Here is a 26,296-nt window from a genome sequence, read left to right as displayed (position 1 = left end):
ACTCCCTCTCTCCCCCCTGTTTCAGACAGTGGAAGAAGTCGGAGGATTTTAACCGCATCACCCTGTACTTCAAGGAGAAACTCATGGAGAAGGAGGTGAGCTGGGCTCCCCGGTGGGCGAGGGGGCACTGCTGGGGGGAAGCTCGCAGCCCCAGGGCGAGCAGGCACCGACCCCCTGGAATCAGTTCATGGGTCTGACGGCTGACTCGGGACGTTCTGCTGCATGGGGCCCCCTGGTGGACACGGTCCCTCATTGCAGCTCTCTCTGTCTCACCATGTAGTATCGACTCTCCGCTCTGCCTGCCTTCAAGTACTACACGGCCTGCACCTTCCTGGTCTTCCTCTCCAACTTCCTCATCCAGATGCTGGTGGCCCACAAGTGAGGATGAGAGAGGGGTTGGGATCCCCTCCCTCCCCGACCCCAGCTCTGCTGGTACCTCTCAGTCCTGACCCGCAGCCTGGGCTCCCACCACCCCACCACGGCACATGGATTTTATGAGACAACCTGAGTCATGTCCCAGCCCTGAGCCAAGGCTCAGCAGAGTCATAAATCATGCAACTGGTGCTGATGGGGCAGAAACGTCTCCTGAACTCGTCATCCCCTGGGCTTCGCTCCCCGCTCCCCCCTCCACAGCTCTGCCAGTGCCACTCAGTCCCAACCCAGACTCCCTGCCAGCCCAGCCCTGGGCTCCCCCCTCCACAGGTCTGCCGGTGCCCCTCAGTCCTAACCCAGACCCCCTGCCAGTCCAGCCCCGGGCTCCCCTCTCCACAGCTCTGCTGGTGCCCCTCAGTGCCAACCCAGAGTCCCCTGATAGCCAACCCCTGGGCTCCCCCCTCCGCAGCTCTGCTGGTGCCCCTCACTCCTCACCCACAGCCCCCTGATAGTCCAGCCCTGGGCTCCCCCCTCCACAGCTCTGCTGGTGCCCCTCACTCCTCACCCACAGCCCCCTGATAGGACAGCCCTGGGCTCCCCCCTCCACAGCTCTGCTGGTGCCCCTCACTCCTCACCCACAGCCCCCTGATAGGCCAGCCCTGGGCTCCCCCCTCCACAGCTCTGCCGGTGCCCCTCAGTCCCAACCCAGAACCCCCTGATAGGCCAGCCCTGGGCTCCCCTCTCCACAGCTCTGCTGGTGCCCCTCAGTGCCAACCCAGAGTCCCCTGATAGCCAACCCCTGGGCTCCCCCCTCCGCAGCAGTGCCGCCCAGAGGATTCAGGGGGCCTGGGGCAAAGCAATTTCGGGGGCCCCTTCCATAAAAAAAGTTGCAATACTATAGAACACTATATTCTTGTGGGGGGCCCTGTGGGGCCTGGGGCAAATTGCCCCACTTGCCTCCCCCTCTGGGCAGCCCTGCTCTACTGCTCTGCTGGTGCCCCTCAGTCCCAACCCAGACCCCCTGATAGCCCAGCCCTGGGCTCCCCACTCCACATCTCTGCCAGTGCCCCTCACTCCCAACCCGCAGCCCCTCATAGCCCAGCCCTGGGCTCCCCCTACCCCCAGCTCTGCCGGTGCCCCTCAGTCCCAACCCACAGTCCACTGCTATCCCAGCCCGGGGGTCCCTATTATTTCTAATTTGCCTTCTGTTCTCCTCCAGGACCCCAGCTCTAGGAATCTCCTACGGCATCTCCTTCTTCCTCTTCATCCTCCTCCTCTTCATCTGCTTCGCTGGGAACCTGGCGGTAAGTGAGATGGGCAGGTCACTGCTGTGGGGAAGCTCACAGCTCCAGAGTTGCTCTTGTATTTCCCCCCCACCCCCCGAATATGCCCCAGCTAGGGGAAGCTCTTGTCCCTGCAACCCCTGGCTGGGGGCAATCTAACCCTCCCCTCCCCCCACCCGCACTCTGCCATCTGCCTGCTCTCCCAGAAGTGCTTCCAGAAAGGCCCCAAGATGCTGTACTGGGTGCCCTCCCTCTCCACGGCCGTCTGCACCCAGCCCTGGCTCCGGGTCACCCTGGGCGTCACCACCATCCTGGTTGTCCTCACCATGGCGATGTTCAACTTCGTGAGTAATCAAAGGAGGGGGCGTTCTCTTCCCAGCCCTGGGAGGGGAGGGGGGTCTAGTAGAGCAGAGGGGCTGGGCTCCAGGGCTCCTGGGTTCTCTCCCCAGCCCAGGGAGAGGAGGGGGGTCTCGTAGAGCAGAGGGGCTGGGCTCCAGGGCTCCTGGGTTCTATCCCTGGCTCTGGGAGGGGAGTAGGGTCTAGTGCAGGGGCGGGCAAACTTCTTGGCCTGAAGGCTACATCGGGTTTCCAAAATTGTCTGGAGGGCCGGTTAGGGGAGGCTGTGCCTCCCCAAACAGCCAGGCGTGGCCCAGCCCCCACCCCCTATCCTATTCCCCCCTGCTTCTTGCCCCCTGACAGCCCCCCCCGGGACTCCTGCCCCATCCAACCCCCCCCTCTCCTTCTTGACTGCCCTCCTGGGACCCCTGTCCCATCCAACCACCCCTTCTCCCTGACCACCCCCAGAACCCCTGCCCCTGACTGCCCCCCGCCGCCCCATCCACCCCCCCCTCCTTCCTGACTGCCCCCCTGGGACCTCTGCCCCTGTTCCCCGCCCTCTGACTGCCCCGACTCTTATCCACACCCCCGCCTCCTGTCCACCACCCCGAACTCCCCTGCCCTCTATCCAACCCCCCTTGCTCCCTGCCCCCTTACCGCACTGCCTGGAGCACCAGTGGCTCCAGCCATGCCACCGCGCTGCCCACAGCACCAGGACAGGCAGCCGCGCCGCCCGGCTGGAGCCAGCCACGCACCGTGCAGCACAGAGCACCGGGTCAGGCTGGGCTCTGCAGCTGTGCGGCCCCAGGAGCTCACAGCCCCGCCGCCCAGAGCATTGTGGGGGAGGGGGAACAGCAGGGGAGGGGCTGGGGGTAGCCTCCTGGGGCAGGAGCTCAGGGGCCGGGCAGGAGGGTCCCACGGGCTGGATGTGGCCCGTGGGCCATAGTTTTCCCACCTCTGGTCTAGTGGTTAGACTGGGGAGGCTGGGAGCCAGGACTCCTGGGTTCTATCCCCAGCTCTAGGAGGGGAGTGGGGTCTAGTGGTTGGAGCAGAGGGGACTAGGAACCAGGACTCCTGGATTCTATCCCCAGCTGTATCCTTCTTGCTGCTTACGATTACCATCCTCCTCTTTGAGCAGTTCTTCATACCCACGCCCTGGTGTCCTCCACCATCCCATAATCCCACGGTGCCAGTGAATGCCACACGAGAATCTCCCTCGACCGATTCCTTATTCAGCATTCCGGTAAGCTTTACGCACCAGTAGGATGGTGTTGGTGTTGAAGGTGGACTTGGGAAGGTCTTTAACTCACTGCCCCCTTTCTCCCTTGCCCTGCCCCCTTCCCCTATGCCCCGCCCCTTCCCCACATGCCCCTCCCCCTTGCCTCCCCAGTACTACGTTTACTGTTGCATCCTGGGACTCCTCTCCTGCTCACTCTTCCTCCACATGAATTTTGAACTCAAATTCCTGATGCTGACGCTTTGCCTGGTGATCTACAATGTCCTCTTCCTCCGCAGCCACGCCTGGCTCTCCGACTGCTACGTCGGGCGCCTCTACCCCAACCAGACCGTGCTCAGGTAACCGCTGGGGAGGTGCCCCTGCAGCGCCCCCTAGGGACAGCACTGACTGCTGAGCCCCCGCCTGGGTCCTTGCAGCACAGCGCCCCCTAGTGTCGCACTGGGGCCAGCACTGACTGCCAGGGTAGAGCGCCCCCTGCTTAGCCCCTGCCCCAGCAGAACCCAGAAGTCTCCGACTCAAACACAACGCAGTCCTGCTTAGCAGGTCCGAGCTAGGCCCAGGTCTGCTCTCCGCTTAGGGTTACCAGATGCCCAGTTTTCTACCGGAAAGATGTACTGACTGGACACTACAAGTCCGGTTAGCCCTGGCGGGCGGCCGGGAGAGGAGGTGCCAGGTCATCAATCCGTGCCAGCCCCTGCTCAGCCAGGGCCACCTCCTATGTCTTGTGAGCAGGCAGGCAGGCAGGCTCCGCGTCAGACTGCAGCTCCGGAGCAGAGGGAGCCCAGGGAGGGGAGGCAGTGGAGATGATCCAGCTAGGAGGAAGTGGAGGGGAGAGGGGAGCGAGCAGGGAGCAGGGCCTTGGGGGAAGAGACAGAGAAGTGCGCAGGGCCTCGAGGGAAAAAGCTTGCAGGGGCATGGGCGGGGTTTCAAGGAAACACATGGAGGAGGGTCAGGGCCTCGAGGGAAGAGGCGGGGCATGGGGTATTGGTTGTCAACAATTGGAAAGTTGGCAACCCTCTCTCTGCTACCTGGTCTCTCTCCTTCTGTCCGCAGGCCGGGGGTCCTGAAGGAACCCAAGCTGATGGGAGCCGTTTCCTTCTTTGTCTTTTTCTTCACTCTGCTGGCCCTGGCTAGACAAGTGAGTCACAGGGCCCCCTAGGGGTGAGGCACTGCCATCCCAGACACCTGGGTCCTATTCCCCCTCCTAGTTCCTCCCCCTGTGGGGCTGAGAGCTGCAAGGCCCACTGGGGACTTCCCTTGGGGTCCCTTCTCCATCCTAGTCTGTCCTGCTGCGGTGCCCCTGGGGGTGAGCACCTTGTACTGCTATCCAGGACACCTGGGTTCAATATCCCATTCCAGTCTGTTGTGGTGCAAGCCCCCTAGAAGAAAGTGTCCTGCGCTGCTGTCCCGAACACCTGGGTCCCACTCTCTCCCTGGTGCTGGGAGCTGCAGTGCCCCTACAGGTGAGTGCCCTGCACTTCCATCCCAGGGGCCTGGGTCCCGGGTCCCATTCCTTGTCCCAGGCTCTCCCCCCAGGTGCTGGGAGTTGCATGCTATCCTGGATGCCTGGGTCCCATCCCAGTCACTCCTACTGGATGCTGGGAAGTGCAGGGCCCACTAGGGTGAGAACTGCCCCTCTCCATTACTGGGGGGTCCTAATGGGCTGGGCCCCTCTATGTCTCTCTCGAAGAATGAGTATTATTGCCGCCTTGACTTCTTGTGGAAGAAGAAGTTCAAGAAGGAGCGCGAGGAGATCGAGACCATGGAGAACCTGAACCGTGTCCTGCTGGAGAATGTGCTCCCGGCCGACGTGGCGCAGCAATTCATCGGCCAGAACCGGCGTAACGAGGTCAGCCCAGCTGCGTGCCTCCCCTTTAACAGGGGAATTTCTGACTGCCGCCATTCAACTCTCCAATGCTGCCACCCGGTGGCCAAGCTGGGGACTGCAGCCAGAAGGAAGTGGGCTAATGATTCATAGAATTTCCCTGAGTTTAAGGCCAGAAGGGACTGTTAGGTTAGCTAGTCTGACTTCCCGTGGAGCACAAGCCATGGATCTTCACCCAAGTACCCCTGTACTGAGCCCAGCTTGGGTTAGACCAAAGCGTTTCAGTCCTTGGGAGGCTAAACTGTTGTGACCACTGGAGAGATTGAGGTGCTGCTGATGCCCAAGGACCCGGCAACGCCAGGAATTTATTGGGTGACACGAGCCCAGGTGATTCCAGCAGGCGTCCCACACCCCATGCCTCAGAGGAAGGTGGAAACTCGCCCCAGATCCTTGCCAATCTGACCTGGGGGAGGTTCCTTCCCCACCACAAATCTGATGACCCAGAGCATGTGCTCCAGACTGACCAGCCAGGCATCTAGACGGAGGGTTCTCTGAACCACCTCAGAGCCCTGGTCCACCCCATCCAATGTCCCATCTCCAGCTGTGGCCAATCCCTGATACTTCAGAGGAAGGTGAAAAAATACCATGGAATGCATCTGGCCAATTATGCATTGAGGGGGAAAAGAATCGGTGACCTCTGCATTCCCCATCCTGGTCCCGTCTCGCTGGGGCTGAGAGCTGTGGGTCCCATAGGGATGTCAGTGTGGATGTCTGGGTCCCATTCTCCATCCCACTCCCCCTGTGGGGCTGAGAGCTGCAGGACCCATGGAGATGTCATTGTGGATGTCTGGGTCCCATTCTCCATCCCACTCCCCCTGTGGGGCTGAGAGCTGCGGGACCCATGGGGATGTTGTCCCGCAGATCATGGGTCCCATTCCCCATGCTACTCCCTCACCTGTGGTGCTGAGAACAGCAGGGCCCCTAGGAGAACTCTCCTGGATGCCTGGGTCTCATTCTTGAGATCCTGACATGGCGTGTGTCCATATAAGTTTACTAAGATTGCCAACATATGGACACTCAGTTCCCATTGAAATCATTGGGATTTAGGACCGTAGGACTGGAAAAGGCCTCCTGGGTCACCAAATGTGGGTCCTGTTACCTCAGATAGCCCTGTATTCTCTATCGAGCACCATCCTCACTCTACTATAGGGTTTTCCCACCGCCACCACTCCTATTAGAGGCTGTTCCAGAACTTCCTTTGTCTGATGGTCAGAAACCTTCTTACCTTCTCCAGCCTCAGTTGCTCCCTGGTTAGTTTATCCCATTTGTTCTCGTGCCAGCATTGTCCTCTAGTTTCATGAGCTCTTCCCTGTCCCTGGTGTTTCCCCCGATGTATTTACAGAGAGCAGTCAGCCTGTGGTTTCAAGCTAAATAAGCCCAGCTCTTTTTCCTCTTGTCAGACTGGCTCTCCATTCCCCCAATCATCCTTGCAGCCCTTCTTTGCATCTGGTCTAACTTGAATGAGTTTGAGCTACCGAATCACATTGGCTGGTTTGAGCATCTCAACAGCTGCTGTTGAATTGCTCTTGTGGGGTCTGTGTGTGATGGTGTAGTGGAATCTTTTTGGTGTGATGTTGTGGAATGGGGAAGTGGTTGGGTTCGGTGGATTGTAATATTGATTGTGTTGGGTTTTGTTACATGCAAGGTGATGGATGGGTTCAGGAGGATGTGGTGGTTGGGATAAATCATGGTGGTCTGATGGGGTTTTGCTTTGGGTTGTGGTGTAGCTGGGGCTGGTTGGTTGGTGGTTGGGTTTAGTGATGGGTGGGTTGTCTGGGTTTGGGGGGTAGTGTTGGTTGGGGGCTGGTTGGATTTCACTGACTGTGTTGGTTGGCTTCAGTGCACTGTGTTAGTTGGTTGTGATGGTAGGTGTGTTCGCTGGAGCTGGTTCGCTGGAGTGGGCTCTGCTGGCTGACTGGGGTGGGCTGTGTTTGGGTTAGTTAGATGGGTTTCATGACTGCTATGTTGGTTGAAAATGTTTAGGTTTGGTTGGCTACGGTGATGCCTGTGTTAGTTGGGGGTGTTTGGGTTTGGCGGGCTGTGGTGAGGGGGGTGTTGCTGGAGTTGGCTGACTGTGGTGGGTTGTGTTGACTGGGGTGGTTGGGTAAGTGTGTGATGGCTGTGTTAGTTGGGGATATTTGGCTTTGATTGGTTGTGCTGATCAATACGTTGGTTGGGTTTGGATATGTGTGTTAGTTGGAGGTGGGGTCTATACTGGACTGTGGGAATGTGGTTTGGTAGGTTGTATTGTTTGGCAGTGGTTGGGTTTGTATGGCTGTGCTGATGGCTGTGCTGTTTGGAGTTGACTGATTGTGGTGGGATCTGGCTGGCTCGGGTGTCTGTATTGATTGTGGTGGTTGGACAGGTTTGGTGTTGGTTGGGGGTGGTTGGGTTTGGTTGGTGGTAGGGTTGGCTGTGGTAGGTGGGTTTTGGCTGTGGTTTGATTTGCGTCTATCTGCCGTGTCCACACTCTGTGTGAAGTTATCAGAAAGTGACGCGCTGTCTCTCTCTCCCCCCCACCCTCCCATCCAGGACCTTTACCATCAATCCTATGACTGTGTCTGTGTCCTCTTCGCCTCCATCCCCGACTTCAAGGAGTTCTATTCCGAGTCCAACGTCAACCACGAAGGGCTGGAGTGTCTGCGGCTGCTCAATGAGATCATTGCGGATTTTGACGAGGTCTGAGGGGGTTCAGATGAGATCGGGGCACTGGAAAGCGGGCAGCATCTCAGCACATTGTTAATGGGTCATGGGGCTGATCTGGGGCAGAGGGGGGCTGTCTCAATAGAGCTGGTTGGGCTGAGGATCCAATCCAGGGCAAGTAGGGGGAGTGAGAAGGGGCTGAATGGACCAATGACTTGGTTATTTCTCATCCTGCAGCTGCTCTCGAAGCCAAAATTCAGTGGCGTGGAGAAGATCAAGACCATTGGCAGCACCTACATGGCAGCTACGGGATTAAATGCCACTTCTGGCCAGGACAACCAGCAGGTACCTCCTTTCTCTCTGCTTGCTGGAGCTCCAGCCAAGTGTTTCCCAGTTTCCCAGAACCCCTTGGGGCTGGGTGACAGCTCCTGAGCTTACCCTGTGTCCCATCTCTCTCAGACCCTTGCTCATCTCCTGGACATATGCCCTGATGGTGGGTTGACTGCTTTCTCATTGGTTGTGGGTGGGATTAGACATTGGTTCCCTGATTGTGACTGGTGGATTTTCCTCCTCTCCCATTGTGGTGGTGGTGGGGTTTACCCTTCAGGATGCCGAGAGGAGCTACACCCACCTGGGCATCATGGTGGAGTTCGCGGTGGCCCTGATAGCCAAGCTGGATATCATCAACAAACACTCCTTCAACACCTTCAAACTCCGTGTGGGTGAGTTCCCTCCAACCTAGATGCAGGAACAATCACCCCCAGGCTCTGCAACCTTTGCTGTCCATTGGATGTGGCCAGCATTGTTGATACTGCTGGTTGACCATGGCTGACAGCCAATGCAGGGCCTGCTGGTTGGCCATGGCCAATGGCCAACATTGGCCTTGCAGATTGGGCACACCAACTATGGCCAACGTTGACCTCACCCGACTGGCCGTGCTTCCCCAATTTCCAGTGATGACCCCACCCGCTTGACCACATGCGCAGTGAGCAGTGTTGACCCTGCTCAGATGACTGATTTGGGGATATGTGATTAGGATTGGGGAGGAGCAATGTAGGGATTTGGGGGAATGTGTCTGGTATTTGGGTGTCAGGATTTCAACGCTGGGTGCTGGAATTCTGGGGGTGCCGAGCTGGGATGTTGATGTTCGATGCTGGGATTTCAGGGCTGTTCCAACAGACTATGTCATGCCAGGTCATTTCTGAGGCTCTCATGAAATGTTCACATGGTCTCACCCTGCAGAAATCTTACTAGCTGTGTCCCCCATCCTCCTACATTTGTCTCTCTCCCACCTTCCCACCTCCTTTCCAGGTATAAACCATGGCCCCGTGGTGGCTGGTGTGATCGGAGCCCAGAAACCCCAATATGACATTTGGGGAAACACGGTGAATGTGGCGAGTCGCATGGAGAGCACTGGGGTGCTGGGGAAGATCCAGGTATGAGGAATGACGCCATGTTGCCAACTTAGCGACTTTGTCACCAGATTTAGTGACTTTTTGGTTTCGCTAGCGAGAAAATAAGTGTCCAAGTGACCAGTGACAAATCTAGTGACTTTCACTGCCAATTGCAGTGGCATTCAGAGAAAGACGTCACCAATGTGTACAGTCACAAAATCATTCACAAGCAGTAGTGTTAATCAAATCCATTCCGTGCTCTTCTTACTACATTCTGTTGCACACCCCGTCAATGTCATCATGTCTCAACTGAGCACGTCCTCGGAAGGAATCGCATTCCAGGGCTTCTTGGGCTGAGATCACTATAATCTGCAGGCGAGGAAAAGAAGTTTGTGGAGCTAATTAAATCCTTAGCTAAAGCCAGGTGCACTTTGGTGACAGCAGCACATTAGCCAGGCCCTGTTTGTATCCAACGTGTTCTTTCTCGCTGCTCCGTCGTAGGTAGCGCACCCTGGGGTGCAGAGAAAGCCGGCTGATGAAGTGAGCAGGGTGGGGCAGCCAGTGAGGAGAGCCGCACGGATGGAAGATGGGGTGGGATGGGATGGGGCCATGTGCCCCAATAGGGCGAGGGAGCTCCGTTGCCTTCAGGGATGAAGCCCTTACTACAGGATCAAAAGTGGAACTGGCTTAATTTTGGTTCCTCTTTACTCCTTCCCCTGGCGTGGCCTGGGGTTAGCTGCCCAGATGGTTTCAGAAGTGGAACCCTGGCAGCGGGGGGAAGGGGTCTGGCTAGCAGACTTTTGTTTTTAAATCTACTTTCTTGGCTCCCTGCAGCGCTGAGGTCAGGTCAGGCGAATGTCCTCTTCCCCCTGGTTCTGGGCTCTCCCTTTCACTCACCTGTCGGCTCAAATCCAGGCTGGCAAGACAAGGCTCAGCTGAAATGAACCAACCCCAACCGACCTGGGCTGCCCTGTGCAGAGCGCCCTTCCCAAGGAGCAGAGGGCTGCAGTTTCCTTCCCAAGGAGCAGGGGGCACCCTCCTGATGATGAGAATGTACTGGTGTAGTGCTGCTGGTGTGCGGCAGAACATAGTAAGAAGAGCACGGAATGGATTTGATTAACACTATTGAGCTGCTTGTGAATGATTTTGTGACTATACTCGCCTGTGTGTGTGTGTGTGAGATTTGTGTGTGTGTGTAATTCGTGTGTGTGTGTGATTCGTGTGTGTGTGTAATTCATGTGTGTGTGTGTGTGATTCGTGTGTGTGTGTGTATGTAATTCTCGTGTGTGTGTGTAATTCATGTGTGTGTGTGTAATTCATGTGTGTGTGATTTGTGTGTGTGTGTGTGTGTGTGATTCGTGTGTGTGTAATTTGTGTGTGTGTAATTCGTGTGTGTGTGTAATTCGTGTGTGTGTGTAATTCGTGCATGTGTGTGTGAGATTTGTGTGTGTGTGTGAGATTTGTGTGTGTGTGATTCGTGTGTGTGTGTAATTTGTGTGTGTGTGTATGTAATTCTCGTGTGTGTGTAATTCGTGTGTGTGTGTGTGTAATTCGTGTGTGTGTGTGATTTGTGTGCGTGTGTAATTCGTGTGTGTGTGATACGTGTGTGTGTGTAATTCGTGTGTGTGTGTGTGTGTGTATAGTTCTCTCTTGAATTCTCTGGAAATTTTGTTCGGTGACATTTTTGACTCCTTTTGAGTGCTTAAACACCTACATCTAGCAACTTTTCAGGGGTAGTCTGGTGACTTCCTGCTATGTGGAGTTGGCAGCACTGTCGTGGGGGCGTTGTTGTGGGGTATCTCACAGCACTTGGGTCCCTCGCTGGGCATGCAGTGGGGAAGCTCACAGCTCACACTGGAGGGAAGGAAGTGGGGGGAGCAGGGTGGAAGTGTGGTCCCCAACCTCACCTCGGCCCTACCTGTCACGACCTACTCAGGGACCATGGCATCGCTGTGGGAAGCTTGCAGCACCAGAATCCCCCCAACCTGGGAGCTAGGAGGGCTGCTGAAATTACAAGGTTAATTTTCTCCCTTCTCTCCTTTACTCCTCCTCCCCCCAGGTCACAGAGGAGACAGCCAGGGCCCTGGAGACCCTGGGTTACACCTGCTATCTCCGTGGGGTTATCAAGGTAAAGGGCAAAGGCCAGCTACGGACCTACTACGTCTGCACTGACCTGTCCCGCTGTGGCCTGCAGGCCCCCATGCTCAGCTGAGAGCTCCCCCCTGGACAAATGGACACAGCCCAGCCTACAGAGGGCTGGTCTCCTTCCGTCCCACTGCAGTACTTCCTCTCCAGCACTCGGGGGAGCCGGCACAGGAGACTGATGGCTTTGCATTCATCCACTCATGTCACGACTTGATGCCTAGATTCAGTCTTTTACAATGGGACAAGCAAAGGGCTGGGGGAGATTTTGGGGGGTGGCTCAGAGGGTGATGACCCCCATCTGAAGGAGGCATGGAAGGGGGGGCTGGTTTGAGGTGGATGGGGTTCAGAGGGGAATGACACCCCTGAAGAGCTGGGTGAGTCAGGATGGGTGAGTTAATATGGGGGTACATGGAGAGCTCGGAATAACATGATCTCCCTCAGTGAGGGTCTGGGGGAGCTAGATAAGGAGAGTCCCCCCTCTTCCCCTTTAATCCCTCTTCCTTGAAGGCCGCCCACCCCCCCAGCCTCCAGGCCCCGGATGTGCTGTTTTCTCAGCCTCATGTGTTTATGTGCTTCCTGTTACCCAAGATCAGTGGCAGGAAACCGCAGTTTCCGGAGAGACCAGAACTGGCTTCCCCGGGAAGATCATCCTTCCCCAGGGTGTGCCAGAGCCTGGGGGGGGATGTTGAAGGGGGGATTGTGTGTGCAGAGTAGGGAGGGAGAGAGGTGTGTGTGTGTGTGTGTGTGTGTGTGTGTGTGTGTGTGTGTGTGTGTGTAGGGGGAATTCCCTATAGTTTTAATATAGGCAGGGCCATTAGTCAGCCTACTGATTGCCTGGCAGCTCCCATTATAAGACCCTGTTTTCTGATAATCTTGCTGAACTCAGGCTGAAATTTCCCACGCCAGGTATCTGCCTCAGACTGATTGTTTTTTTCTGGAAAGTTTGAGACGAATACGTTCAGCCGTTTCGGAGGGCGAGGCTAGTGAAAAATCCACTGTTTTGCCCAGGTGGACTTCTGGCGAGCTTCTCTTTCAGCAGCCCCAGTGGCCCCTTGCATCCGAGCAGGAACTTGGCAATTTGGCAGCTAAGAGCCTCTGAAGATTCGCTCCGTACCTGAGGCTCAGCAGGGCTTTCCCTGCAGTTGCAGCACTGGGCCGAGATGATGCTGAGGACAAGCACTGGGAGCAGGGCTCTTGGCTCATTTCTGCTCTCAATGCCCCTCTGCCGGGCCCAGGAGACGGACGCTGCCTGATTTGAATGAAGAGGGGAGAAAATTGGGTGGGGGGAATTAGGCAAGGGGAATGAGGAGCCTGGGAGGGCAGGGGAGGGGGCACAGCTTGGACGTGGGCAGAGTATGGCACTAGGAGCTGAGAAGGGACTGGGACTGGCTGGGACCAAGAAGAGACTGGGGCTGTCTGGACAACGAGACTAGGGCTGTCTGGGCAGGGAGCCTGGGACTGGCTGGGGAAGGAGACTGGGAGCTAAGAAGAGACAGTGGGGCTGGGAGCTGCTGGGGTGGGGGATTTTTAGGCCAGAAGTGGACAATAGATCATTTAGTCTGACCTCAGAGGACACTGGGTCTGGCTGGACAAGGAGCCTGGGATTGGAAGCCAGGGAGAGAAATGGAAAGTGGGGTGAGGGGGGCTGGGAGCCAGGAGGTGCTGGGGTGGGGAGACTGAGTGCAGACGAGGCACTGGTACAGGAGCAAACAGCTGTGCAACCGACGCTTGTTCCCCTCTAGTGCAGGGCCACATAGAGGATGACAACCTACTACTGCTACCAGTTATTCTGCAGATCTCTGTGTGGTGGATCCAGTGATTCCAGCCCTGCTGAGGAGCCATGTGGGTGTCAATATGATGCCACATGGGGGGATTTCTGTGTAGGGTTTTGTTTTTTCAGTTTGCTTTTGTAAAAACCCAGGAAATCACCCACAAAAGCTACATTAAAAGAATATTATTAAGGTTACAAAGCTGAGCATGCCCAAGGGAGGAAATGCCCAAATTCAGGGGGGCCTGTGCAAAACGGACTTTGGTAATGGTCTTTTCACGTAGTTTTTTTGTGGATGTAATTATTCTATTTAAGGTCATGTAGGAATACACAGCATTACTGATTTGTAACCGGCGTCTCTGTGGCTATCTGTTACTCGCCGCACACAAACTGAGCAGGTTTCTCCCCCCCCTCCCCCGGGCAGGGACACACACACACACACACACACTCTCTCTCTCTCTCTCTCTCTGCAGGTCTGATCCCCTGCAGCAGGGACACACACACACATCACACAGCAGGGCTCATTTCCTCCAGCAGGGGGCAGCAGCAGGGGCTAGTGGGTCTAAGGGCTAACGACAACAGAACCAACCAGAACGCTACCGCGGGTATGAAGGATTCACAGCTTCTCTGGGCCAGCGATGGTAACAGGCTACAAAGAAACTTTCCTTTAATTAAGCAAGATAACACAGAGGGTGAATTCGCACGCTGAGGGCTGGGTTGGAGCCAGCGCCCCCTAGCAGGGATAGGCCGTGTGTCCCATTCCCCACCCGCTAAGCCAGCCGGTCGTCCCCCCCGCCAAGTCGGGGCTGGCTCTGAGCTGGCGCCCCCTAGCAGGGATGACTCACATACTTACTACCCTGGGTCTAAGCAGGTGCCTGAGCTTAAAATAGCTGCTCCTAGTGGCATCACTATGGAACGACGGCTTGCAGTACCCTAGCTGGCCACTGGGAGCAGCCAACCACACAGCTCAGATGGGAGGTACAAAAGCTCCCTGGTGAAATCCCAGATTCCCTTTTTATCTGGCTGTGAAAATAGACTTAGGGGAAGGATGGTCTTGTGGTTCAGACCCCTGGACTGGGTCCCTAGACACCCCCATGCTGTTCCTTGCTCTGCCACAGACTCCCTATATCCCCTTTGACAAGTCGCTGCACCTCCCACGTGCCTCAGTTTCCCCATTTGCAAAATAGGGATAATAATCCTGTCTTTGCCCATTTAGACTGCAAGTTCCTAGAAGCAGGGGGTGTCTCACTGTGGGTTTGTGCAGAGCCTGGCACAACAGGGGTCCTGCTCTCGGATGAGGTCAGTGCAGCCTCAAGCACCTCTTGTAACTTCCTGAAGACATGGACTCACCCAGCCTCAGCCTCTCAACGTTCTCTCCACCCCTCTCGCCCTCACTCTGTTTCTCTCCATCTCTTCCCCCACCATCTGCCTCTGACCCGCAACCGTTCTCTACCCCTCCAACTTTCACTTCCCCACCACCTGAGCAGACAGGCCACTTCCTCTCCACAGTACAATGGTAGCGCCTTGACTCCCTAAATCATCTGTCCCCATTCAGGCTTGAGTCCCTTTTCCATATTTACACAAAGTCCAATTATTTTCCTTGTGTAGCTGGGCCAGTCCCCGTTGGTGTCAGGGTGGAGATATTGGAGCCTGGGTTTGTTCCTGCAAAGTCACAGCCGGTGAGGAAGGGAAAAATGGGTGTTGTGGGCAGGTTGTTCAGACCAGGACAACCCCCAAATAAGAAGCAAATTCTTAATAGTTTCACCATCACTCCATGAAGGAGTCAGTTGGGGCCTTGCACCATCGTCTTCTGGGCTTCCCAGGAAGATTTTTCCAATCCTTGTTCCACACGGACACAGGGTAAGCCCAGGATGTTGATGGATGCGGTGGGATTGTTGCAGCTCCTGTCCCACATGCCCTAGTGCTAGTCCAGGGTGTTGGTGGATGCAGTGGGATTGTCGGAGTGCCTGTCCCACAAGGCTGAGGGCTACTCCAGTGGGTTGGTGGAAAGGGTGATACTCTCTGGGTTCCCATCCTGCACCATCTCCAACTTGGCCTCCTCGCGCCGCTGGATGGTCCGCCCCGTCCCCACCCGCGTGCTGGACATCTCTGAGGCCGTCCCCTCAAAGAGCTTGGCCATGAAGCCTATGCCAGCCGACTTGATCAAGGCACCACCGGTAAAGGCATAGAGGATGGGGTTGACGCTGCTGCTGAAGAAAGCCAGGGCCGTCAGGGTGGGCCGGGCCATCTTCCCAGCCATGATGAGTCTCTTGGAGTGGCTCAGTGCCCCAGCCACGTCTAGGATGTTCACCACGTGGAAGGGTAGCCAGAAGAGGGCGAAGGCGGCCACAATCAGCACAATGAGCCGGTTGGTGCGGCGCTTCCGCCGGAAGCGGGTCTCCTGCAGCCTGCGCCCGATGACACAGTAGCTCCAGATGATAGCAGTGAAGGGCAGCACAAAGCCGGTCAGGGTCTCAAAAAGGTTGTGGAAGACGAGGTGGCCAATGGTGGGATGGGACAGGTCACAGAGAAGGTGCCTGCCCCTAAGCACCAGCTTGCGGTAGAAAATGACCGGCACGGCAAGGAGGAAAGAGACCATCCAGATGGCCAAGACCAAGGACCTGACCACCATGGCAGTCCGGATCTTCTGGGAGATGAAGGGCTTAGTGACAGCTAAGCAGCGGTCCAGGCTCATGAGGGTGATGAGGGAGATGCTGGCGTACATGCTGACGCCGCAGACATAGTGGCACAGCTGGCAGACCACGGAGCCGAACTCCCACTTCCCGGCGCTTAGGAGCCGAAGGAAGAAAGGGGAAGTGAGCAGCACGGCGCAGTCGGCCAAGGCCAGGTGGAGGATGAGGAGGCAGGTGATCGTACGCTTCTGGACACGCCAGAGAGCGCTCCACACCACGAAGATGTTGCCGGGGAAGCCCAGGATGAAGGCCAAGGAGAGCACGGTCAGCCCCAGCTTGGCGCCAGGCAACGGGGGCAGCGCGCCTGGCTGGGCAGTGGTGTTGAAGGTGGCGTTGGTCATCAGGGTGAGAGAAGGGCCTGGAGGACAGGAAGGTTAGTGAGAACTACAGTAAGGACTTTATAGTGCTTCTCCTGCCTCAGTTTCCATAATCCAAAATACAGCCCTGCCTCCCCCCCACACCGCTCTACCCATTCCCATATGCATCCCCTCCATCCCCCCACATACACCGCTCTATCCCCACTCCTCTGTCTATCCATCCCCATAAGCACCCCTCTATACCCTATACACCCCTCCATCCCCCCACATACACCGCTCTATCCCCACTCCTCTGTCTATCCATCCCCATAAGCACCCCTCTATACACCGTACACACCCCTCCATCCCCCCACTCCTCTGCCTATCTATCCCCATAAGCACCCCTCTATACCCCCTCCTCTGTCTATCATCCCCATTCACACCCCTCCATCCACTATACACCCCTTTGACCCCCCCCACTCCTCTGTCTATCCATCCCCATCCACACCCCTCCATCCCCCACCTACACCCTTCCATCCCCCTCCTCTGTCTATCCATCCCCATTCACACCCCTCCATCCCCCTATACACCCCTCAACCTCCTCATTCTTCTGTCTAGTCATCCCCATTCACACTCTCCCCCAACTACACCCCTCCATTCCCTCACTCCTGTTTATCCATCCCTATTCACACCCCTCCTTCCCCCCAATTTTTCTGTCTATCCATCCCTATTCACATCCCTCCATTCCCCACCTATACCCCTCCATCCCCCCCATGCCTCTGTCTATCCATCCCCATTCACACCCCTCCATTCCCTCACTCCTCTGCTTATCCATCCCTATGCACATCCATCCACAACGCCATCTACTCCATACATATCCATCCCCACATACCCCCTGTCTATCTCCACATCCACCCCACCCCGTTGTCTGTCCATCCTCGTGTACATCTATCCACCTCTATCCACCCCCCTCCATCCACCCCCACTCATCTATTTATCCCCATATATATCCACCCCCTCTATCTATCTATCTATCTATCCGTCCTGAGTTCCCCTTGGCAGGGGGATGGAGGGGTGGCTCTCAAGGCGGGAAGAGGTGTATGGTTTCCTGAGGACAATGTGGGTTGCTGATGGGGCAACTTCCTCCCTGCGCTTGCACCGTTCGGCACTAATTCCACCCGTCATTTCACAGGAAAGGGGGGGGGGGGAGATTGCGGGAAGGGGGGAGAGGGAGACACCTCCCAGTGAAAGAGCCGACAGGGGTCTGGAGGGCAATGGGGCTGGCAGGAGTTTGGCAGCACCACAGGACCCAGTGACCCAGCTGACCTCCACTGATTTAGATGATGTGATTCCCCCAAATACACCCCCCAGCTCTGCCGCCGACCCGCAGCCCCTATTGGCCCAGTCCTGGGCTCCCCCCAGCTCTGCCAGTGCCCCTCACTCCCGACCCACAGCTCTCTGCTGGCCCAGCCCTGCCCCACCCCCCAGCACTGCCAGTGCCCCTCACTCCCAACCTGCAGCCTCTTGCTAGCCCAGCCCCGGGCTCCCCTCCCCAGCTCTGGCAGGTGCCCCTCACTCCCGACCCACAGCCCCCTGCTAGCCCAACCCTGTGCTCCCCTCCCCAGCTCTGGCAGGTGCCCCTCACTCCTGACCCACAGCCCCTGCTAGCCCGGCCCTGCCCCCCAGCTCTGCCGGTGCCCTTCACTCCCGAACCACAGCCCCCTGCTGGCCCAGCCCTGCCCCCCCCAGCTTGGCATGAACCGATGCTTACAGTTAATCCTTAGGACCTTCTTGCTCTAGTCCAAGCTTCCTCCAGCCGGGTCAGCTGTCGGGCGTCTCTCAGAGCCACCCCAGCTGTCTGGCTGCTCCGAGGGGGCTGAGTCAGCGGGTACAAGCATCCAGCGGAAGCTTCAGCAGCGTTGGGTAACCCACAGGCAGATCCGCCCCGCTGGGTGTCTCGGGGGAGGTGACCTAAAAGCAAGTGGGAGAAATGGGGACACTTTGTTTTCAGGGTTGGGAGGGGGTAGTTGCTTGTAGAAGACAAAGCCCCCTACTAGCAGGACGTTGGGTCACCCTAGGGGGAAGGGAGAAGGGACCAGGCTTCTTGGGACCCAGGCGTCTGGCTCTGCTTCCCCTCCCCACTTCCCCAGAGTGGAGCCCATTGGGAGGGAGGTGAAAGGGAAGCTGGAAACCTCTGTCCCCCTTCCCCCTCCACCTCCCCGGAGCCCTGGCCTGGATCAGGGAGTGAAGTGACCTCAGCCCTGATTCTGGAGAACAGGTTCCCACATGATGATCACACTTTTTGTTGAGTCACACACCCTGCAATGACTGTGGGGGGAGAGCCCCCTCCCTGCAGTACAGCGCCCCCTATTGAGCCCCTTCCCTGCAGCACAGCGCCCCCTAGTGCCGCACTGATTGTGTGGGAGAGCGCCCCCTATTGAGCCCCCTCCCTGCAGCACAGCGCCCCCTAGAGCCGCACTGATTGTGGGGGAGAGCGCCCCCTAATGAGCCTCTTCCTCACAGCACAGCACCCCCTAGTGCTGCACAGGTGTCGGCACTGACTGCCAGGGGAGAGCGCCCCCTACTGAGCCCCCTCCCCGCAGCACAGCGCCCCCTAGTGCCGCACTGATTGTGAGGGAGAGAGCCCCCTAATGAGCCCCACCCCTCCTCAATCCCTGCAGCACAGCGGCTCTACTGCCACACTGGTGCATTGTGGCCAGCACTGACGGCCAGGGGAGAGCGCCCCCTAGTGAGCCCCCAACCCTGCTCCCTGCAGCACAGCGCCCCCAGCGACGCACTGGGGTTAACACTGACTGCGAGCTCTGAATCAGCTCAACGAGGAGTCTGGTGGCACCTTAAAGTCTAACAGATTTTTTGGGGCATAAGCTTTTGTGGGTAAAAAACCCACTTCTTCACATGCATCAGCTCTGTCACTTCCCATAGCACTCACTGACCTACTTCACCTTGTTTGCTCGTGTGGGCTGAGGAGGGCCCAGCCCTGCACATTTCTAGAAGAGTAGAAATGTGGGGTGGGGAGGGACCTTGAGAGGTCACCGAATCCAGCCGCTGCATTCAAGTTTGTGATGCCTCAAAAGCAGATTGGCACCCCGGAGTCCTGCCTCCCAGCCTCCCCCACCCCCAACCTCTAGACCCAACTCCCCAAGCGAGCCAGGATAGAACCCAGGAGTCCTGGTTCCCAGCCCCCCCTTCCCCGCTCTAACCACTAGACCCCACTCCCCGAGCCACAATAGAACCCAGGAGTCCTGGCTTCCAGCCCTCCCCCCAACCCACTAGACCCCCACCTCTCTCCCAGAGGCAGGGATCGAATCTACCTTTCATTGTCCCAACCCAACTAATAAACATTTGAAAGCTTTTCATGACTTCCTGAAGTTGAACAGAAACTCTGGGTGTCAAATGAATTTTCCACACCTATGATGTGGTTTATTGCAACTAGTTCCATGTAACATAGTCATGGGCTGTTAACACACCAACGATTGATTTATCTACAGATCTACCGACTAAAGAATGAGTTTGATGGTATGTAACCCTCAACCCATCGCCTCATGCGGGTGTTTTTTGAGCAAAGATCTTGTTGCCCTGCGGTTGAGAGACAAGATGGTATCAGGCCACGAATTCAAAGGATGATATTTTTAGTACTACCAGCATAAACCTGAGTCAGATCAGGCCTCCCTGGTGTGTCAGGTGCTGCACAGACCCTGACCGAGATCGAGGCCCAGATTGTGTCAGGTGCTGCACAGAGCCCGGCCGAGATCGAGGCCCAGATTGTGTCAGGTGCTGCACAGACCCCGGCCGAGATCGGGGCCCAGATTGTGTCAGGTGCTGCACAGAGCCCGGCCGAGATCGGGGCCCAGATTGTGTCAGGTGCTGCACAGAGCCCGGCCGAGATCGAGGCCCAGATTGTGTCAGGTGCTGCACAGACCCCGGCCGAGATCGGGGCCCAGATTGTGTCAGGTGCTGCACAGACCCCGGCCGAGATCGGGGCCCAGATTGTGTCAGGTGCTGCACAGACCCCGGCCGAGATCAGGGGCCCTCCTTTGTGTCGGGTGCTGCTCAGACTCAGAATGACAGCCAACCCCTGCCTTATTTACAAACTAAATGGACAAGGGATGGGAGGAGAAACTGAGGCACAGAGCGAGGAAGTTTCTTACCTAAGGACTCATGGCAGATCAGTGGCAGAGTCAGGGATAGAACCCAGGAATCCTGGCACCCAGCCCCCCTGCTCTAACCACTAGACACCACTGCCCTCCCAGAGCCGGGGATAGACCCCCAGGAACATCGACTGAGTAGTGCTACCCATATAACAACCTTTGTATTACATCAGGTGAGGAGCTGGCCTGGCCTATCTTCTGCACTGCCTGTGAGATAAGAGGCGGTTATTGGGCAGATCTGGTGCTGCTCTGTATTCACGGCACCTACAATTGGTAACCGTATGAGTCCATGGGGCAAGGGACAGCGGCGTGTGCTCTGGGCCCCACCCGGCGGGGCCATGGGGCAGTTCCTATGTCTTTCTTGTTTATGACCTGGAATCGCAATGCCCACATTTCACCACAAGGAGGCAGCAGTTTGCTCCCATTAATACAGCATGGGAATGGGAGTCCAGCACGAAGACATTCCCCTTTAAATGCCCTTTGAAGGGAAAATAACCCTGAAATTTGGACTCTGGCAGTGAGAAACAGTATCCTTAAAGGGGATGTTTCCCTAAGGATCAGAGTCTGGCAATGAGAAAGTCCACTCTTAAAGGACAAGTCTCCATGCTGGATGGAGTCTGGCAGGGATAAACTGCACCTGTGAAGGGCATGTCCCATGACACAGGAGGGGCACAAGAATGCAAGGCAGCAGTGTTTGGCAGTAAGAAATTCCCCTTTAAGAGCAAATTAAAGGGGAAGCACCTATGAGGACCAGAATCTGGCAGAGAGAAATGTTTGGCAATGAAAAAGTCCCCTTTAAGAGCAAATTAAAGGGGTAGTGTCCAGGAGGACCAAAGTCTGGCAGTGAGAAACTCTGCTCTTAAAGGGGAAGAATCCACAAAGACCAGAATCTGGCAGTGAGAAATGTTTGGCAGCGAGAAACTCTCCTTTAAGAGCAAATTAAAGGGGAGGTGTCCATGAGGACCTGCTCTTAAAGGGAAAGTGTCCATGAGCAGGAGTCTGACAGTAAAACACTGCTCTTAAAGAGCAAGTATCCATGAGAAACCATGTTGGCAGACAGAAACTCCACCCTTAAAGGGAAAGCACCCACAAGGGCAGTAAACAAGTAGTACTGCATCAGTGAGGGCTAAGGGGATGCAGCTTGGTATGGACCCTGTCCAGGGGGTGTCAATTGCCCCACGGCCCCGTCCTGCTTGGCCCCCTCCCCTCCTGCCTGCAGCTGCCCTATCTCCACGCCCTCCCCTGCCACTGTGTCCTTGTCCAGGTCCCTCTGGGAGGGCGACTTCTTGTGCACCTCCCCGGAGGCCCCCTCGAAGAACTGGGCAATGAATTTGGCCCCTGAGGTCTTGATCAGATCCCCGGCGGCGAAGACGTAGAGGACGGGGTTAATGCTGCTGCTGAGGAAGGCCAGGGCGGTGGCCCCCGCCCGGCCAGCCTTCCACGCATGGCCCAGGATCTCCGCTGCCCTCCCCGAGGCTATGTTGGAGGCCACCTGCAGCACGTTGACCACGTGGTAGGGCACCCAGAGGGCGGCAAAGCAGAGCACCACGGCGGCGATGAGCTTCCCTGTCCGTGCTCCCCGGCGGTGCCACCGCCGCCCCCGCAGCCGCACCAAGATGGTGGAGTAGCAGCCCACAATGACTGCAAAGGGCACCACAAAGGCCACCACTGTCTCCATGGTGAAGTGGAAGACAGCCAGGCCCGGCGTGGCATGGCACGGCTCACAGATCTGCCACCCGGATGGGTCCGACAGCAGCTGGCGATACACAAAGGCCGGGACGGCCAACAAGATGGCCGCTGCCCAGAGGGCGGCCAAGATCTTGACCACCAGGCGCTTCTTGCGGATGGCTTGGGAGAGGTAGGGCCGGCTGACGGCCAAGCAGCGGTCCACGCTCATGAGCATGATGATGAAGATGCTGGCATACATGTTGACACAACAGAGGTAGTAGACGCCTTTGCAGACGGCGAGGCTGAAGAACCAGGTCTTAAAAGTGAGGAAGAGGATGAAGAAGGGCGTGAGCAGGAGGACGGCTCCGTCAGCCATGGCCAGGTTGAGGACCAGCAGGCAGGTGACCGAACGGCTGCTGGGTTTCATCTTCCACAGGATACTCCACACCACAAAGAGGTTGCCCGGCAGTCCGATCAGAGCGGCCAGGAGAAGGAAAACGATTCCGGTCATGCTGGAGACCGAGGACGTCAGGAGGGTGACATTGCTTGAGGTGTGCAGGCAGTTGTTCATGGTGGCATCGGGCGTGGGGCCAGGACAGATTTCTCTGTGGGGGAGGGAGGAGATGAAGTTAGAAGGGCTGAGATGCAACAGAGGGAGTGGCATCTAGTGATAGATAGATAGATAGATAGATAGATAGATAGATAGATAGATAGATAGATAGATAGATAGATAGATAGATAGATAGAGCGTATGGGGATGGATGGATGGTAAGAAAGAGAGACTGGTGTTTATGGGGATAGACTGATGGATAGATGGAAGAACACAGGAGGTTTGTATGAGAAGACAGATTAGAAACTGAAAGTGTATTTTCCAGAAAGAAAGAAAGACCCGCAGATAGGCCAATGCCCCCTCAATCCTGACACGCAGCCCCCTTCTATCCCAGCTCTGGGCTCCCCCCCGCAACTCTGCCAGTGCCCCTTACTCCCGACCCACAGCCCCCTGCCAGCCCAGCTCTGCCAGTGCCCCTCACTCCCAACCCAACGTACCCCACTGAGAGGCCTCCAATCCAGGCGGGTGGGGGCTGGCTGGAAGCTCGGCACGTCTGGACTGGAGCCGCTGAGTAACGGGGCCCCGGAGCACAGGGCTGGGCCGAGGAGCAGCCAGGCGGGGTTGGCAGGATCCCCCCAGCCGATCCCGTAGGCTCCCAGGGAGGGGTGGGCGGGTGGGGACACACCTCGGAGCGCCCAGAGCTGGAAGAAGTGGCTTCTGGAGACTGTCATTCCTCCTGTCCCCGCCCGCTCCCGACACCCACAGGGAAAAGATGACAGCGCAGGATGGGTGCTGGGGGCTGATAAGGCCCCTGCAGCCCTCTGAGAGAGAAAAACTGGAGGGCTCTGAGAGCTTCCACACGCCTCTGCCCCTCACTCCAGACCCGCAGCCCCTGCTAGCCCTGCCCTGCCCCCCCAGCTCTGCCGGTGCCCCTTACTCCCCGACCGCAGCCCCCTCCTAGCCCAGCCCTGCCCCCCACAGCTCTGCCGGTGCCCCTCACTCCCGACCCGCAGCCCCTGCTAGCCCAGCCTTACCCCTCCCAGCCCTGCCGGTGCCCCTCACTTCTGACCCGCAGCCCCCTGCTAGACCAGCCTTGCCCCTCCCAGCCCTGCCGGTGCCCCTCACTCCCAACCCGCAGCCCCCTGCTAGCCCAGCCCTGCCCCCCACAGCTCTGCCGGTGCCCCTCACTCCCGACCCGCAGCCCCCTGCTAGCCCAGCCCTGCCCCTCCCAGCCCTGCCGGTGCCCCTCACTCCCGACCCGCAGCCCCTGCTAGCCCAGTCCTGGGCTCCCCTTCCCAGCTCATGGAAAATGATCCTATTATAGAGGTTTCTCTCAGAGATCTCAGGCCTCTCTGCCAACATGGTATTTCAAAAATAAGGGATTGTTTTCCTAGCACCCCCAACCCACCCCTCCTCCTGATATTAGTATTGTTAATACTCATGAGCGGGACTCACCTACATTCGCCAGGGGTGTTTCCTGCTGCTGTTTGGAGCCCTCAGCAGCCCCCGACCTTGTTGCACAGCGATGGAAAGAGAAGGGAGACCCCTTGTAATGAGGCCACCGTGGAACATTTGCGTCTGTAATTATTAAACTGAGGCTCCTTCTTTGGGACACCGACGAGCCCCGGCTGGCACGTGCTGGCGGGAGAGTCCGTGGCCTGCCCACCGATGTTCCTGAACGAGACTCCACACCTGGCTATTCCACCCACACACGCCTCAGTCCTCCGCTGGGGTTGGGTGCTTCAGGCAATGTCTGTTCCCTTGTCAACTCCCCTGCCAGGCGTGCTGAGACTTGAGATAGCAGAAAACCCTGGATTCCTGCTGGCCTGATCTAATCCTTAAAATCTTTGCCACACCCTGAGCTGGGGAGAGAACCCAGGAGTCCTGGCTCCCAGCCCTCCTTGCTCTAACTCACTAGACCCCACTGCCCCCCCAGAACCGGCAGTAGAACCCAGGTGTCCTGGCTCCCAGCCCCGGACCTCAGCTCTAACTCACTAGACCCCTTTTCCTCCCCACTCAGAGCTGGGGATAAAACCCAGGAGTCCTGGCTTCCTGTTGAGTTATGTGATTGCAGCACTGAGGCTGGAAAAGAGGCTCCCAGGGTGCTGAGTCACCCGCCTGCTCCCTGCATCATGGCATCCCCTGATTGCGAGGGGAAAACGCCCCCTACTGAGCCTCCCACCCAACTCCCAGCAGCACAGCGCCCCCCTAGTGCTGCCCTGGGGCCAGCACTGCCGGCAAGCACTGACTCAGCTCCGTCACTTCCCATAGCGTTCACTGACCTCCCTCACCCTGGTTTGCTTGGGTAGCCTGAGGACAGCCCTGCAGCGCATGAATAGAAATGTAGGGCTGGGAGGGACCTTGAGAGATCACCAAGGTCAGCCCCTGCACTGAGGTGAGGGATGTCTCAGAATCAGATTAGAACCCAGGAGTCCTGGCTCCTAGCCTCCCCCTAACCCACTAGACCCCAGTCCCCTCCCGGAGCTGGGGATAGAACCCAGGAGTCCTGGCTCCCAGCCCTCTGCTCTAACCACTAGTCCCTACTCCTTCCCAGAGCTGCAATCGAACCCAATGTGACAGATTTGTGTTACTAATTTGCCTGGAACGTTAGTTGATTAGGCTGATGCCGCAGGATTTTTTGGGGGGAGGAGATGACGAGGCAGGCACACCAAGGGTTTACATGTTAAAGCTTTATTGATAAAATAATAAAATGACAGCAGAGAGTGCTGGGACCGTTCCCACGGCACTCAGGGGAAGAAAGAAAGCGTTAATGCCCCCAGGCCCTAACCCACTTTTCTACTTATATACGCACTGCCCAGACTTGGCCAGGTCTGGGTGTAACGTCAGAAGAAAAGAAGGGGAAGGTGGACAGGCGTGCTGTCCTGGGCCCAGGGCGTTTAAGAATCTGCTGTGTTCTCCAAATTGCTTTAGCTTTTAGGAGGGTTTTAAGTTTTGGGAGTTTTTGGGGGTGTTTTTGTTTTGGGCCCTCTTTTCCGGCGCTTTGTTGACCAGTTTGCACAGGCCTGTGGCCTCCCCAGTTTCTAAGACATTTTGGCTTCGAAGACTGGGGTGTTTTTCGTTTGTTTTGGCCTTTACTGGTTTTGCCGTTATTTATAGCTTTGTGGTTGTTTAGTTGAGAATTTTTTTTTTATGGGGCCCTCATTTTTCTTGGCTGTGGGCCGTGACCTTGGGCGGGAGCCAGCGTTTTATTTTTGGGCTGAGTTCACCTGCGGCAGTGTTGAGTTTACCCCATTCTTTGCTTTTCGTTTCCCCCCCCTTCGGCCTCTCCTACTTACAGAGGAAACTTTCACTCTCCACTTACACCCCTTTAACCCTCCGCTTGCCACGGCGTTAGCAATATACCGTGCTGATTTACCTTCCCGGGGGGCTCCCTACGGAGAGGGGGCCCTGGGGGTGTGACAGTCCCCCCCCCCCCCCTTGACCACGAAGCAGCATTTCCGATACGGTGGCCAGGGTTACTATTGGTCTTCTACATAAGCAGCAATACAGCATGCACCAAATTATTAAAACAGCAACAATTGCATACACTAGCCAATAATGGCTTTTGGCTTTATTAGTAACACAGCATAACACGTCCCCCTGCTGGTATAGCTGCCCCACTCGAATGGCTGTGGCAAGGGCAGCTTTCTTTAGATTCAATATTGTAAAGGAGGAGGCATCTGTTTGGAATACGGTTAGTCGTTTCCGGGTGTGCATTAAGGGCAGGAAAACATTGGGTGTAATTTCTGAAAAATTAAACACCACATAGTTAGAAATGTTAACAATTTGTTGCACAACAGTGGGCCAATGCACTGAAAAAAACACTGTTGTGTTTGTGATTTTAATCGTAAGTAGAG

At 56.8% G+C, this 26,296-nt stretch overlaps 3 protein-coding genes across 7 annotated transcripts in view; 1 reads left to right on the top strand and 2 right to left on the bottom strand.

The window, feature by feature from the left end:
* The window catches only part of ADCY4 (adenylate cyclase 4), a 29,245-nt gene extending 15,832 nt beyond the window's left edge, over window positions 1-13,413 (top strand). Inside the window, exons 13-25 of one of the 2 annotated variants that reach the window (XM_065565393.1) lie at window positions 26-95; window positions 281-378; window positions 1,592-1,676; window positions 1,865-1,999; window positions 3,130-3,234; window positions 3,382-3,566; window positions 4,282-4,366; window positions 4,919-5,077; window positions 7,646-7,792; window positions 7,994-8,101; window positions 8,364-8,478; window positions 9,068-9,192; window positions 11,210-13,413. In XM_065565393.1, the coding sequence (XP_065421465.1) occupies window positions 26-95; window positions 281-378; window positions 1,592-1,676; window positions 1,865-1,999; window positions 3,130-3,234; window positions 3,382-3,566; window positions 4,282-4,366; window positions 4,919-5,077; window positions 7,646-7,792; window positions 7,994-8,101; window positions 8,364-8,478; window positions 9,068-9,192; window positions 11,210-11,362 (1,570 nt within the window). In that variant the 3' untranslated portion in view covers window positions 11,363-13,413. Of the gene's footprint in view, window positions 1-25; window positions 96-280; window positions 379-1,591; window positions 1,677-1,861; window positions 2,000-3,129; window positions 3,235-3,381; window positions 3,567-4,281; window positions 4,367-4,918; window positions 5,078-7,645; window positions 7,793-7,993; window positions 8,102-8,363; window positions 8,479-9,067; window positions 9,193-11,209 lie in introns of both variants that reach the window. The other variant, XM_065565392.1, reaches the window with a different exon arrangement.
* Window positions 13,414-13,664: 251 nt separating this feature from the next.
* LOC101936979 (leukotriene B4 receptor 1) lies at window positions 13,665-24,024 on the bottom strand. 2 transcript variants are annotated; one of them, XM_065565394.1, is made up of 3 exons: window positions 23,895-24,024; window positions 17,824-18,023; window positions 13,665-16,114 (listed from the first exon to the last, which is right to left on the bottom strand). In XM_065565394.1, exon 3 carries the CDS (start codon window positions 16,095-16,097, stop codon window positions 15,051-15,053), a length of 1,047 nt encoding a protein of 348 aa, XP_065421466.1. In that variant the 5' UTR covers window positions 16,098-16,114; window positions 17,824-18,023; window positions 23,895-24,024; the 3' UTR covers window positions 13,665-15,050. The 2 variants fall into 2 exon arrangements, with proteins under 2 accessions (XP_065421466.1, XP_023966762.1); XM_024110994.3 differs by lacking the exon at window positions 23,895-24,024 and adding an exon at window positions 20,222-20,355.
* Window positions 19,468-24,037, bottom strand: LOC101948665 (leukotriene B4 receptor 2). Of its 3 annotated transcripts, none has more exons than XM_024110991.3 (2): window positions 23,899-24,037; window positions 19,468-22,494 (listed from the first exon to the last, which is right to left on the bottom strand). In XM_024110991.3, exons 1-2 carry the CDS (start codon window positions 24,009-24,011, stop codon window positions 21,348-21,350), a joined length of 1,260 nt encoding a protein of 419 aa, XP_023966759.1. In that variant the 5' UTR covers window positions 24,012-24,037; the 3' UTR covers window positions 19,468-21,347. The 3 variants fall into 3 exon arrangements, with proteins under 3 accessions (XP_023966759.1, XP_023966760.1, XP_023966761.1); XM_024110992.3 differs by having other exon boundaries at window positions 23,895-24,034; XM_024110993.3 differs by lacking the exon at window positions 23,899-24,037 and adding an exon at window positions 22,937-23,260.
* Window positions 24,038-26,296: the final 2,259 nt, after the last annotated feature.

This window comes from Chrysemys picta, chromosome 13 (genome assembly GCF_011386835.1).
Source record: "Chrysemys picta bellii isolate R12L10 chromosome 13, ASM1138683v2, whole genome shotgun sequence".
Taxonomy (NCBI): domain Eukaryota; kingdom Metazoa; phylum Chordata; order Testudines; family Emydidae; genus Chrysemys; species Chrysemys picta.
The sequence above is the reverse complement of the archived record's forward strand: the minus strand, read 5'-3'. Positions and strand labels throughout refer to the sequence as shown.

What these genes read in the sequence shown, in the direction of transcription:
- LOC101936979 (XM_065565394.1), bottom strand. Translation starts at nt 16,097, where the DNA reads ATGACCAACGCCACCTTCAACACCACTGCCCAGCCAGGCGCGCTGCCC.
- LOC101948665 (XM_024110991.3), bottom strand. Translation starts at nt 24,011, where the DNA reads ATGTTCCACGGTGGCCTCATTACAAGGGGTCTCCCTTCTCTTTCCATC. An exon ending in AGGAAACACCCCTGGCGAAT is followed by an intron (nt 22,495 to 23,898) that starts GTAGGTGAGTCC and finishes CCTCCCCCACAG; the next exon opens with AGAAATCTGTCCTGGCCCCA.